General features: G+C 37.5%; 2 protein-coding genes and 1 long non-coding RNA gene across 6 annotated transcripts in view; 2 read left to right on the top strand and 1 right to left on the bottom strand.

Moving 5' to 3' along the window:
* Duox (dual oxidase) overlaps window positions 1–9808 on the top strand; it is a 42966-nt gene extending 33158 nt beyond the window's left edge. For all 4 annotated transcript variants that reach the window (XM_036376559.2, XM_036376555.2, XM_036376556.2 and 1 more), the window contains 11 exons: window positions 255–335; window positions 2688–3037; window positions 3117–3321; window positions 3382–3785; window positions 3844–4121; window positions 4476–6124; window positions 6183–6306; window positions 6376–6626; window positions 6689–7521; window positions 7589–7717; window positions 9084–9808. In XM_036376559.2, the coding sequence (XP_036232452.1) occupies window positions 255–335; window positions 2688–3037; window positions 3117–3321; window positions 3382–3785; window positions 3844–4121; window positions 4476–6124; window positions 6183–6306; window positions 6376–6626; window positions 6689–7521; window positions 7589–7717; window positions 9084–9212 (4433 nt within the window). In that variant the 3' untranslated portion in view covers window positions 9213–9808. The remainder of the gene's footprint in view (window positions 1–254; window positions 336–2687; window positions 3038–3116; window positions 3322–3381; window positions 3786–3843; window positions 4122–4475; window positions 6125–6182; window positions 6307–6375; window positions 6627–6688; window positions 7522–7588; window positions 7718–9083) is intronic.
* A 1334-nt stretch (window positions 9809–11142) lies between these two features.
* On the bottom strand, window positions 11143–13654 carry LOC138856301 (uncharacterized). Its single transcript, XR_011395472.1, has 3 exons — window positions 13553–13654; window positions 12846–13498; window positions 11143–11327 (listed from the first exon to the last, which is right to left on the bottom strand). It is a non-coding gene; the product is annotated as an uncharacterized lncRNA (long non-coding RNA).
* On the top strand, window positions 12454–13958 carry G6P (Glucose-6-Phosphatase). Its single transcript, XM_036376561.2, has 5 exons — window positions 12454–12545; window positions 12629–12793; window positions 12861–13332; window positions 13389–13507; window positions 13600–13958. The coding sequence occupies exons 1-5, from the start codon at window positions 12466–12468 to the stop codon at window positions 13784–13786; spliced, it is 1023 nt and encodes a 340-aa protein (XP_036232454.2). The 5' UTR covers window positions 12454–12465; the 3' UTR covers window positions 13787–13958.
* Window positions 13959–15001: the final 1043 nt, after the last annotated feature.

Below are 15001 nucleotides of genomic sequence, written 5' to 3'. Positions count from 1 at the left end.
AACTTTCGGGATTAAATAAGCCTTTTTATTTCTTTAACCATGAAATCCTCTAAATTCTTAACTGAATATTAACTCATTTTGTATAGATAAAACTAGGTAAATACAACGTGTTCATAATCTCAAGTAAATATAAAGATAATTTATTAATATAAAACAAATTAATATATCAATGAACTTGCAGATAATTTCTATATATGTACATACAAAGCATAATTGATATTAATATTTGCTCCACGTTTATCTTTTTTTTACAGATAAAATGTACAGTTTAACAGAGAAGCAGCGCTACGATGGCTGGTACAATAATTTAGCGCATCCAGACTGGGGATCAGTTGGTGAGTACAACCGCAAACACAGACAAGGAGATAAATATTTATAAGCCTATAAATGGGCATGTCTGCCGGTATGTAAATAGGTATACAACTGGTAGACGAGACACGTATTAGATTAGCAATTCAGCAACTATTATGAAATATCTCAAAGCCAAAAGTTGCTCGTGACGTTGACCCGTTTTCCCTTTCTAGCGAAAAGATTGCACTTAATATACAAAGCTATTTTTACAACATTCATGCCCAGCAAAGCCCCTCTTAACTGCGCACAGCTGATCAATGCACCCTACGGTGATAGCGTCATGCTGTACACACATACACACACTCCCACGCACATAAAACATTTGCATATTCGTGTACAACGTGGCTCGTGTGTAGTGATCGCTCGCTGATCGTGAGCTGAATATTTCTACTAGCTACAATTCATACTGTTCTTTTGAAATATATGTGGGTGTCTAATAGATTTTTAAATATCTTTAATGTGTTTGCCTTTGAAGGGCCCATTTTAATTTACCGCTTTTATTCACTTCATTGTAGTTTGTATTAAAAAAAGTATCATTCATTTATTTTACATTTTAAATTACTATTTTTATGGTGTTAATAGTTACACAGTGTTAATAAACCCTTTATGGTGTGAATTGATTCTAACTATCATTCCACTTTAGTAAAGTGAATTATAGACTAGGGGTGCCCAATAAATACTATTTTTCTACCTTTTGTTTTGAGCAAATCAAATCGAAGCAGGAAAAAACACGCCTTAATTAATTTTTGCTACAAAGGACCCAGGTCAATACACAGTGATGTTGCTGTAAGCTAAAGGGTCTCCGGCTAGTCCACTGTTAGATGCACATGGTTGCATTGATAACAATATTAAGACTTTATTCTAATGAATGTTCCATCGATTCCTTAGCCTCACTGAATTGTACTCCTTTTAAAGCCAATTTGTTTCATGCTTCTTTACCATACGGGGTGTGTTCAAAAAATAAATTGGAATTAAAATTAAAATTTTGCGGCTTTGGAGTGTTCAATTTTCAATTGATATACATATGTATATGCCCCTGAAGTACGATAAAATGTTAAGCTGTATTAGTTACTTACCTTTATAGCAGTTGCTGAAAGAAACAGATCAAAGAATTTGTTGTTGATTTCTTGGTCAAAAACTATACTGTAAAGTTGTTCCAGCCTCATTACTCGCCAGACATGGCTCCGTGTGACCTTTTCCTATTTCCGAAGCTAAAGATAACTTTAAAGGGCCGCCTTTTTACAAGAAGAGGAAAATCGCTGAAAGAGCTAAAGGCTATCCCAAAAATCGAGTTTGAGAAGTGTTTCGACGATTGAAAGAAACGCTGGCATGAGTGCATACCAAAATATCGAATGGGGGCTATTGTGAAGGTGACAACATTAATGTAAACAAATGAATAAATATTTTTTTCAAAAAACGAAAATTTCCATTATTTTTTGCACAGACTTCATATACCATAATGGTGAATAAGTTGAATTTGTTGAACTCTCTCTATCAGCTCTAGTTTCAAACTTTACGAAGATTGATCGTTTCTCATATCTTTGACAGTGGTTTATTAACTATTTCAAGATAAAATCTCTTTGAAAAAGTTAAATATTCACACCGAAATCAAAACAGTGATATATTCTAATCTAACTAGTTTTTTTCTCATAAAACATACAGTGGCTTCAAGCCAAACTCGGACACCAATGTAGATGGCATTGATTAACAAGCGAAATCAAAGTTTGTAAAATAGCTCGAAAGTAAAGACTTTTTCATTTAAGAAAACCCTTTTGATTACCGAAGAAAATAAATTTAGCGTTTTTGGGTCGGAAGTCAAATGAGGAGTTAGAACTGAGTAATCTAAAGCCAACTGCCAAACACCGCGGAGAATCAGTTATGAGATGTGGCTCAATTTCAGGTGCTGGAACCGGGTCGTTTCATTTTATTGAAGGAATAATGGATCAAAATACTTCCCTTGATATTTTAAAAGTAAATTTACCAAGAAGCGTGGAAATTTTATTTAACACCAAAACACAAAACCTATAGCGCATTTTTTTCAATTGTATGAGAACACCACCCAAAATCTGGACATAGATCAAAAAATCGGCCACTCAAATTGGTCAATCAAACAACACAAATCCCACAGAGAATTTGTGGAATCATCTTAACAAAGAAGTTCGAGAATGTTTTCTTTCAAAGAGAAGTTAAAAAATGTTTTACTTCAATAATGGGAAAAAATCAAACTGCCCTTGCTCTATATTCCCGTTAATCCAATCCCTATATTTTGGTACTTTAATATCCTTTGTGTTTTATAAAAGTTTATTTCTTATACCTTTTAATTTTTGAAATTTTAGATAGTCACTTGGTGCGAAAGGCACCTCCCTCATATTCGGACGGAGTTTACGCTATGGCTGGCTCAAATCGACCGTCTACACGTCGACTGAGTCGCTTATTCATGGGTGGCCGCGATGGCTTGGCATCCAAGCACAATCGCACCGCATTCTTGGCCTTCTTCGGACAAGTAGTGGCGAACGAAATAGTGATGGCTTCAGAGTCGGGTTGCCCTATCGAGATGCATCGTATTGAGATTGAAAAATGCGACGCAATGTACGATCGTGAGTGTCGTGGTGATCGTTATATACCATTCCATCGTGCTGCATACGATCGTGATACTGGGCAGAGTCCGAATGCACCGCGTGAACAGGTAATTATGTTACGAATAATCGAGACTCAATTTAAGTTTACTCTATGCCTGATCCCAATCAAAAATCTACATTCCGCAGATAAATCAAATGACTGCATGGATTGATGGCAGTTTCATTTACAGTACTTCAGAGGCGTGGCTCAATGCAATGCGGTCGTTCCACAATGGCACACTGCTTACGGAGAAGGGTGGCAAAATGCCCATTAAAAACACAATGCGAGTACCGCTCTTCAACAACCCAGCGCCGAATGTTATGAAGATGCTTAGCCCAGAGCGTTTATTTTGTAAGTTAGTTTTTTGTTGTAATTCTTCCTGTAAATTAATTTTAATCTATTTTGCGCCAGTACTTGGTGACCCGCGTACAAATCAAAATCCCGCTGTGCTCTCATTCGCCATACTCTTCTTGCGTTGGCATAATACTCTCGCACAACGCATTAAGCGCGCTCATTCCGACTGGAGTGATGAGGATATCTTCCAACGTGCGCGTCACATGGTCATCGCTAGTTTGCAAAATGTTATTATGTATGAGTATCTGCCAGCTTTTTTGGGTTCGGAAGTAAATCCTTACGAAGGCTACAAGCAGGAAATTCATCCTGGTGTTGGACACATCTTCCAAGCGGCGGCATTCCGCTTCGGTCATACAATGATACCACCTGGCATCTATCGCCGGGACACTAAATGTAATTACAAAAAAACACCTATGGGCTATCCTGCAATACGATTATGTTCTACTTGGTGGGACTCAAGTGTAAGTTTTCTGGAAACTTGTTTTTTAATTATTTAAGTATTTGACTTTTAATCCGCAGGATTTCTTCACGGACACCACAGTCGAGGAGGTGCTATTGGGTATGTCTTCACAGATTGCTGAACGTGAAGATCCCGTGTTGTGTACAGATGTCCGTGATAAACTTTTCGGTCCGATGGAGTTCACACGACGTGACTTGGGTGCTTTGAATATCATGCGTGGTCGTGATAATGGTTTGCCTGACTACAATACAGCGCGTGAGGCTTTTGGGTTGTCGCGTCGTAATGATTGGAAGGAAATTAATCCGGAACTATTTGAAAAAAATCCCGAATTATTAAGGTTAGTAAACTTCATGGAATCACCCACGATTTAGAAGATCGCCACATTAAATCTCACAGTTACTCTGATAGTGTTCACCTCAAGCATTTCAAAAGAAATCTTATGTTATAGGAATGACCCATTAAGATGCATGTTTCGTCCGGTCAAATCTTCTTAGGTTTAATATTGGTAAACGAGTACATGTGTTTTGAGCTAGTGCCCAAAGAAAACTTCGGATTTTTCTCTCCAGAATCACATTCATCTTAGTAGAAAAAAACACGAATTGAGAGCAGCTCAAGATTTTTTTAGTTTTATTTATTGTTATTTAAACCGAGTCTGCAAGTTTATCATTAAGGAAGGTTTATATTATTTCAGAATGCTGATTACTGCCTACGATGATCGTCTAGACAATGTGGATGTCTATGTTGGTGGCATGTTGGAATCATACGGTCAACCAGGCGAGTTCTTCACAGTTGTAATAAAGGAACAATTTGAGCGTTTGCGTGACGCCGATCGCTTTTGGTTTGAAAATGAGCGGAATGGTATTTTTACGCGCGAAGAAATCGAAGAACTACGACAGATAACCATGTGGGACATTATTGTAAACAGCACAGACATTAACGACTCCGATATACAACGCGATGTGTTTATGTGGCACGAAGGTGACCCTTGTCCACAGCCCATGCAACTAAACGCCTCAGAGCTGGAGCCCTGTCAATACCTCGAAGGATACGATTACTTTTCTGGTTCGGAGTTGATGTTCATTTATGCTTGCGTTTTTCTCGGATTTGTGCCCATACTATGCGCAGGCGCTGGATACTGTGTGGTGAAGTTACAAAATAGTAAAAGACGCAAGCTAAAAATACGCCAAGAAGCCTTGCGTTCTGCACAAAATAAAGGCTCGGTGGACAAAATGCTGGCGCGCGAATGGCTGCATGCGAATCACAAACGTTTGGTGACTGTAAAATTCGGTCCAGAGGCGGCTATCTACACAGTGGATAGGAAGGGTGAGAAATTGCGTAGTTTTAATTTGAAAAATGTGGAAGTGATCACAGTGGAGGAATCATCAACGAATCACATTAAGAAGAAGCCATATATACTACTGCGTGTGCCGAATGATCATGATTTGGTACTGGAGTTAGAATCTTATGGTGCGCGACGTAAGTTCGTTAAGAAGTTGGAAGACTTTCTCTTTTTGCATAAAAAAGAAATGACGCTGGTTGAAGTGAATCGTGAAATTATGCTAGCGCGTGCTGAAACGCGTGAGAGACGGCAGAAGCGTTTGGAGTATTTCTTCCGTGAAGCATATGCGCTAACATTTGGCTTACGACCTGGCGAGCGACGACGACGCTCGGACGCCTCCACCGATGGCGAAGTAATGACAGTAATGCGCACTAGTCTCTCAAAAGCGGAGTTTGCGGCGGCGCTTGGCATGAAGCCGAACGACATGTTCGTCCGTAAAATGTTCAATATTGTCGATAAGGATCAAGATGGGCGCATAAGCTTTCAGGAGTTTCTCGAGACTGTGGTGCTATTTTCGCGTGGCAAGACCGACGATAAGCTGCGTATTATCTTCGATATGTGCGACAATGATCGTAACGGTGTCATCGATAAAGGTGAATTAAGTGAAATGATGCGCTCACTAGTGGAGATGGCGCGCACCACCAGTTTGGGTGATGATCAGGTGACCGAGCTGATTGATGGCATGTTCCAAGACGTTGGACTAGAGCATAAAAATCATTTAACTTATCAGGATTTTAAATTAATGATGAAAGAATATAAGGGTGACTTTGTGGCTATCGGTTTGGATTGCAAAGGTGCTAAACAGAATTTCCTCGACACTTCAACTAATGTGGCGCGTATGACCTCATTCAACATCGAGCCAATGCAGGAAAAGCCACGACATTGGTTGCAAGAGAAATGGGACAGCTACATAACGTTCTTGGAAGAAAATCGACAGAACATATTTTATTTGTTTCTCTTCTACGTCATCACGATAGTGTTGTTTGTAGAGCGCTTCATACGTGAGTAATCGATGGAAGTAGAGTTTTATAATTGTTTAATTACGGAAAATAATTACAGACTACTCATTCATGGCTGAGCACACGGATCTGCGACATATTATGGGTGTCGGTATTGCCATAACACGTGGCTCAGCAGCCTCGCTTTCCTTCTGCTACTCGTTATTACTACTCACAATGTCCAGGTATGGCTGCAATAAAGGAAACACTTTTTTCGTATATTGAATAACCGTACAATATAATTTTAATTTCAGAAACCTTATCACCAAACTGAAGGAGTTCCCCATACAACAGTATATTCCACTTGATGCACACATACAATTTCACAAAATCGCGGCTTGTACTGCGCTTTTCTTCTCGGTGTTGCATACCATCGGTCATATCGTTAATTTCTACCATGTCTCTACACAATCTCATGAGAATTTACGGTGTCTTACACGGGAAGTGCACTTTGCCTCCGACTATAAGCCGGATATTACATTTTGGCTTTTCCAGACAGTTACCGGTAAGTTGTCTGAAATATAGTAGACAATTTTTAGAAATAAATGTGGATTCTTCTTTCCCAAGGCACCACTGGCATACTGCTTTTTATTGTCATGTGCATAATCTTCGTTTTTGCACACCCGACCGTACGCAAGAAGGCGTACAAGTTCTTCTGGAATACACATCAACTTTACGTGGGACTCTACTTATTGTCCCTGATACACGGTTTGGCGCGCATCACTGGACCACCACGCTTTTGGATGTTCTTCCTAGGTCCAGGCATTATATACACGCTGGATAAAATCGTCTCGCTGCGCACCAAATACATGGCGCTGGATGTTATCGAAACGGATTTGCTGCCTTCCGATGTTATCAAAATTAAGTTCTATCGACCACCTAATCTAAAATATCTATCCGGGCAGTGGGTGCGTTTGTCGTGTACTGCTTTTCGACCACACGAAATGCATAGCTTTACGTTAACCTCAGCGCCTCATGAGAATTTTCTCAGTTGTCATATAAAAGCGCAAGGTCCATGGACGTGGAAGCTGCGCAATTACTTTGATCCTTGTAATTACAATCCCGAGGATCAACCTAAAATACGCATTGAAGGACCCTTTGGTGGTGGCAATCAGGACTGGTACAAATTCGAGGTAGCGGTAATGGTGGGCGGTGGCATCGGTGTTACACCCTATGCATCAATGCTTAACGATTTGGTGTTCGGTACAAGCACGAACCGGTACTCGGGTGTGGCATGCAAGAAGGTATATTTCCTTTGGATTTGCCCCTCGCACAAACATTTCGAATGGTTCATCGATGTACTGCGCGATGTGGAGAAGAAGGATGTCACAAATGTGTTGGAAATACACATTTTCATAACACAATTTTTCCACAAATTCGATCTGCGAACCACCATGCTGGTAAATTACTCAAGTTAATGAAAATTTAAAACAATTAATTTCAATAATTTGCCTCTTCCTCTTGCAGTACATTTGTGAGAATCACTTCCAGCGCCTATCGAAGACCTCAATATTTACGGGTCTGAAGGCGGTGAATCATTTTGGACGACCTGATATGTCAAGTTTTTTGAAATTCGTTCAAAAGAAACATTCATATGTAAGTAAATAGTTGAGAGACGGGTTAATTTAAATCAATCTTCGCCATCGGTCTAAGAAAGTATGAAGCACCTTATAGCCAAAGACTTTATTAGAAATAAACCACTTAATATTGTTCTTTCCTATACATATGTACGTTTGCTTACTAATAAACTTTCTCAATGTGTTACCGCGCTGTGAGCTTTGTCAAGAATGGATCTAAGCTCCGTTGTCCTCATATGGTTTAATACTAGGCGCTTATGCTTCATGCGAGATCGGTGCGCTTTTGACAACTAACGTAAATTGCGCGGTTACAAGATCCTTCTTAGTCAGAATCGATCGCAAGAAGTTCATTGCTCTCAGCAAAAAAAGCCCTAATAATAGTGAAGGATTTTGAAAAGCATTTGTAGCGTAACTTTAGCTCTTATTGTGTACTAGATGACTTTGTTTATTTAGTAAACTTATGGTTCATCTCAACACGAAGGTCTTGTTGCCAGAGTGGAACCGATGAAGTAGCGGCGCAGTGAGCTTTTTCAAGAATACAACGAAGCTTTTTTGTCCTCACACGAGGGTTTAATTATGGACGCTTAAGCTTCGCGCGAGTTCAGAGAGCTTCTTCCAACTAACGCAACTTGTGTGGTTACAAGATCCTCAGAGCTCATAGCTCAGAGTCGATCAAGGTTCATATTGGATGTCACATCTTCAGTCATCTTAGCGAATTTTGTGGATTTAAAATTAGTCGCAGCCACAGGTTTGTTAATACCTCAAAGCACTTTGCCGATATATGAGGGACAACTTTAGACATTTTTGGTATGACAAATTATGTATATCGAAGTGTGATCGCCATTATCACTGTGATCATTGTGGTATAGGTATCCACCATCAGTTATTATTTTTGAATTGGTTTAGCTCGAACTAAACTCCTTCTACGTATTACCCCAAATCTGATTATTTTTCAACCAATAACTTCTGAATTTAGATGTAGACTTAAAGGTTATATTTCTTTTTAATATTTAATGTACATCGCCTTGTTTTAAAGGCTCTAACTAGGTACTTGCAACCAAACATTATCTTCTACGTTCAACCATGCTCGCCATATTTACTCGAATTGCCTTTGTTGGACAATTTCGTAAAAAAAAAGCTATGATTCCATTAATATCATCTTTGTAGCGCTGTAGCAGAAAGACGCTTTATATTAGCAATAAACCGTTCAGTATTCCCAACCACAACACATGCTCCCCAATCTTCATAAATGTATGAAACCCAGATATAATAATACAATCGACCTAATACGATTTGCAAATTTTCTTAACTTTATGGGGTCTGCAGCGGTCTAACAAATAAAAGTTAAGAAAACGATTATAGTAAAATTATTTTCTTTTAAACAGGTTTCCAAAATTGGCGTTTTTTCATGTGGACCGCGACCGCTCACGAAGAGCATAATGTCGGCTTGTGACGAAGTGAACAAAACGCGAAAGCTCCCATATTTTATACATCATTTCGAGAATTTCGGTTAATTGTGACGGATTTTGAATTAGTTTCTGGTGGAACACATCAATGCATTTACGGTTAATCATTCAAAGAAAGGACGACAACATTAATGCCACCAAAAACTATGAAATCTTCTGGGATCTACTCATTTTTAATATTTAAGTAAATTTTTAATTTAACTCATTGCCTTTTGCACAAAAATACGTACGAAAAATGAGTTAAGCAAAAACTAAATTAAACGTAATTTAAAAATTGTTAGTCAAATTAGCGCTTTTACAATATTTCCGTCAGTATGGAAATTGTCTATCACTTACGAATTTGTCTGGAGAAATGAAGTATTGTCGCTGTGTGGACTGCTTGTATATGTATATGTAATTTTACCACATAATTTGTATATAAGTATTGATACTTCTACTACATACTACTACTGCTATTACACTACTATATTCTGCTCTATGTATATGTATATATACGATAACTGTACCATTAAATTATGACACTTTCTTTCAATTGAAGTTTATTTATTGAATCTTATTTGTTATCATTTTGTAAAAACGAATTAAATCTTATGTAATTATTTATTATATGAATTAAATAAGTTTGTATGAGATAAAAAAACGAATGTGTAAATTGTTGTTGTTTTATAACATGCATCGAACATTAGAGACAATCCAGTTTTTGTAGCGCAACACAAACTTTAATAGATCAAGGGAATTTGTATATATATTTATTATGAGGAAGTCTCAATATTGCTCATACTTTCCGAGTGAAACACTCACTAGAAATGATCCGATATATTTTTGTTAGATTATAGGTAGACCTAACCTTCAAAATACATACCTACGTACAAATTTCATAGTACTTAGCCACAATACCCGATGATACCACTGTGGAAAGAAAAAGTTACTATCGAGTAAAGAGCCATGTGGTCGCATGTCGGATTTTGAGTAATCACGTCCGAATACTTCGAAAGCGGCTTCTACCGAAGATAGCCTGACAAAAGTTGACGATGTCGTATTGAAATAGCTAAGACAGTAGACAGCTCAAAAGACCGCTTAAGTCATTACTACTTACCGATCCAAACCGGGTGAAATTACCGGAAAAAACGTACGTGGCCGGATAAAATCCGTGTCATTTCCGATAACGTTGAACGCATATTACATTTCTAGTATCTAACCACGTTTTTTGCATGCCTTATGAAACCAACTCAGTTAACACCTTTTTTCCGAACGGATGAAATTACTTAGTAAACGACCCAATAAATACCCGCTACAAGAACCACAACCGAGTTCTCGTATGAAACATTGGGCTCACTCCAGAAAACAAGCGCAACCGTGCGAAATATGGATCAACTGGTATAAACCAGATACGTGGTAACAGAGGGCTCTACTTTGCCGCAATATTGGGACGATTCGACGCCCAGGTGATGAAAAAACGGTTTCATTTTTGGGCGAATAAATACTCTTTCAGCGTCGTCCCGGCCAAATTGAGGAAGTTAGTAATGCTGCCCCGTTTCAATACTTTTCATAATTGGCACCGTTCGACTTCTTTTTCCTTTTTTCCAAACTTGAAAAAGTCACTTGCTGCGGAGAAATTTGAGCCAAATGAACTTTTCAGATCTCCTAAAAACGTATAATTCAAGCGGGTTAAAGAAGTTTCAGCATCGCTGAGTTAAGTGCTATGCTTTTAGCAGTGTTGAGAAATAAATCGTAATCTTATCGAAATTTCGGTTCTTTTTGTGGGCTATGGTATTAGCAGCCCGCCCTTGTATTGAAGAAATGTTAAAGCAACTTGTTGGAACATTTCTATTATAAACTCTGCTCAATGCAGTACTTCTATGATATGTCTCAAAATCTTCAGAGTACCGTTCTGTAGTGCTCTTTTGAAAACAAATATATTTCTCTCCACAGATTCACACATTCCATGTAACTCAATTGAAACCGTTTCTATACTGTTTTATTTTGCTATTTTGAACAATTGATTACAAACAAACTACACTATATATTTGCACAAAATGTTGTTTAATCCATTATGTCTTTTGAATCAGTTACAGTTCACAGATTTCGATTATCTTCCGGGTTTTAGAATAGGGATGATATGATTTTTAAGTGTGGTTTCGGTCATTTCAAATATGTTTTGATCTGCAATTTTTTCCAGTAATGTTTACAATTTCATCTTGTTAAGATATACACAAGAATAATGTTTACAAATTATTAAATTTTACTATCAAAATAATCGTTTTCCAAATACAATCTTTTTAAGAAAATCAATTCCGATGAGGCTCACTTTCATCTGAGTGGTGCGGTCAATAAACAGAACTGTCGATTCTGGTGCGAAGAAGGTTCACAAATTATCATAAACAATCATTACATTCACCTAAATGAATAGTTTGGTGTGGTTTTTGGTCTGGTGCAATTGGAAGTAGCTGATCTTGACAACATCTGGTTCCAACAAGACGGAGCTACGTGCCACACATCATGTGCAACAACCCAATTATTGCGAGATAATTTCAAGAAATTATGACATTGAGTGGCCTCCAAGAAGTTGTGATTTAACACCATTAGACTACTTCTTGTGGGGTTATTTGAAATCATTGGTCTTTAGTAATAAACCAGACTCTCTTCAAGCTTTAGAATCAATAATGCTATTGATTTAGTGGAAAAAGTACTCGAAAATTGGGTTCATAAAGTTCGTTGCTGCATAAGAAGTTGCGGAGGCCAATTGATTGATGTTACAATTAGAACTTAATTGTATCGATTGTACTTCCCATTAAATAAGAAGCATTTGAATTTCCTTAACAATTAGTGTTATATCACTCTTATTGGAAAACCTTTTAGTTTTTTCAGAATCGTGCCAAATCTTTAATAAAAAACACTACTTTTGGGAAGACGATGGAAAGTTTAAAGAAAAACAAATAAGGAAGGTCATTTAAGCATTGTATTGCATTCATTATTTACAATAACAGTCAAAAAGAAACACTTTTATTAGAAAAAGATTCTTTAGGAATTTCATTTCAATTTCTTCCATACTGACCAGTAGATGCGGTATAAAATCAACGTGAAGTGCACAAATTTTGAAGGCGAAAATGAAGAGTAGGCGTGATTATTAACTGATTTCACCCATTTTTTTATTGCATAAAGAAATTCCTCCTAGGGTGCCAATAGTTAGTGCGCATGCCCACAAAATGTCAAAGCACAAAATCCATAATAATTGACTAGCAAGTAAAGGTAATAAATAATGTGATTTTAGAGCACAAATTAAGGTAATTTTCTTTAAAATATGTTGGAGTCATTACTAGTGAATCCATTAGCAGCACTTTACCGTGAGGAGCTGTTTATCATACAATGGGTGCAAAATTTGTAAGTCAATATCGCCGTGTGCAATTTACGTGCCAAAGTGTAAGCTTTATATAACCACACTACTCATATTTACTTTCTTATAGTTTTGCGCCTGTGGGGCCGATACTACTGCTGCTCAGCGAGCATTTGACGCCAGCAAAACTACTAGACATCTATGTTCCAGTGATAGGTGTATTTAGCCAGCAGCTTATGGTGCTACTTGTAAGCGTGTTAGGTGTACTTAATACGCTCTCCTCACTAGTCAAATGGTATTTGTAGTATATTCAAAAAGTTTTCTATATAATATAAATGTTTACTTACTGCTGCTGTGGCTAGGTCTGCGCCGGCAAACCGACCTTACTGGTGGTTACGTGAGTATAATGCCACGACTACGTTACAGCAACATCATGGCACTTGTGAAACGACAGCAGCTTTTCCTTCGAGCCATTTGGTATCCTTCAGCACAACTGTTTACTTAATGGCTTTGATACTTTTGCCCGCCTGTTGGCAGCGTTTTAAATTGCCCAATCGATATATGAGCGCATGTTGTATGTTAGCGGTTATACTAGCCGGGACTGGCATGTCAATAAGTCGCATTTATTTGGCTGCACAATTTCCACATCAATGTCTGTTATCGTGCTTTTTCACGATTTTTACGATACACACATTCCGCAAATATGCCAAAAGTTTATATACTCTTTGTCGGTTTAAGGCAATCCTGATTCTCGGTTGCCTGAGCATTTCGCCAGTGTTAATATATTTTGGCATGCTGCGTATTGACATGGATCCGCATTGGTCGGTGCGCATGGTAAACGTCAGCATTGTTGTTTACTGAAGGATGTAATATTTATCACTCATTTGCAGGCCTTCAAGTGGTGTATGGATCCAACACAAATGCGCCATGAGGATAGTGCAATTTTCGTGCTGGCTCGCGATTTTGGACATCTAACCGGTGTAGTGCTCTCGTTGCCAATCTATAAAAGGTGTGTATTAATGCTATTTATATATAAGCAATTGTCTTCCTATACCGTTTAAATATTTTTTATTATACCGTTACAAAACATAATCCTTACAGCTTGGCAAACAAAACTGTTATCACCAAACGTCTGCCACTGCTTTTGGTGCTGGAAATGCTCAACTACTACGCGCGTCTGGAAACGCCGAAGACTTACGGTCGGGTTGCATTTGTGGCATATGAGTTTGTACGTAATGCCATGCATTCATTTACGCTTTTAAAAGTCGTGCCGAATTGTGCGACATAATGAAGAACGCTATGAAATAATTATATATGATTCAATTGTAAAGAATTTTAGTTCAATTGCTGTTAGTTATTTAGATAAATTTCAGCAGAATTTCGAAAATTGAAAATTAGCTGCCGAATTAAAAACTAAAAAGAAGAAAATTAAAATATAAGTATTAGCCTCAAGTGTAAAATATTTTTTTTACTTAATCAAAAGAAGCAATAAATCCTAAACTAACCTGACTAACCAAACTTCGCATACGAGTCATCGAAGCCATGGAAACTTAAGCGTTTGATGCCAACTTTTCGAATTATGTTATATTTATTTATAATTTGAATGGCAAAGAAAACTTGACATTTTTTTCATATTCCGAATAATACCAAGAATTTTTCACTGTCGATTTAGGATAAACCCTTTTATTCGACCTTACTATTTTGTATCGACTATTTATAAATCGTTTAGTACAAGGTGTGTTCCAAAAATAACTAAACTTTCTATTTAAAACATACAATATAAAGCGTTAATTATTGAAAACTTGCAGCATTAAAAAGATGCATTCATCCTCTTTCAAACGCACCTAATGTCACGAAAATCGGAGGAAAGTTACTGTCACTTCAGTAAAAGAAAAAATTTATAATTGGTAGCGATGCAAATTTTATTGCGAGAATGTTGGCTGAGATATTAAATAAGAGTAAAAACACTATTTGGAGAATTTGAAATTAAGATTTGGGTAAACGAAAGATGTGTGCACGTTTTGTTTCACATGAAATAAACGAAGACCAAAAAACAAAAAAAAAGTTAACTTCGGTTGCATCGACGCTATAATACCCTTCACAAATACAAAAGATTCCTTACAGGAATTTGATTGTGATCAGACAGTTTGTATGACAGATATATGCTATATTTCTTAAAGGTATTTTGTCATATGGAAAAGTTTTCCATACAAGCATTTGATTCCGATTATTCTCTTTATATACAGACGGACGGACAGACAGACGGACTTGGCTAAATGAACTCATCTGGTCAAGCTGATTATTTATATATACCCTTTATAGGGTCTCTGACGTTTCCTTTTGGATCTTACAAAGATCGTGGCAAACTCAATATACCCTGTTCAGGGTATAAAAAACGAACGAGTTCCCCTCCGTGTTCTCCTGACCTATCGCAATGTGAATATTTTCTAATTTCAAAACTGAAAACCAACATGAAAGAGCGTTTTTTGATGATGTCTCAGGT

The sequence above is a fragment of the Bactrocera oleae genome, chromosome 3, assembly GCF_042242935.1.
Source record: "Bactrocera oleae isolate idBacOlea1 chromosome 3, idBacOlea1, whole genome shotgun sequence".
In the NCBI taxonomy this organism is placed as follows: Eukaryota; Metazoa; Arthropoda; class Insecta; order Diptera; family Tephritidae; genus Bactrocera; species Bactrocera oleae.
The sequence above is the reverse complement of the archived record's forward strand: the minus strand, read 5'-3'. Positions and strand labels throughout refer to the sequence as shown.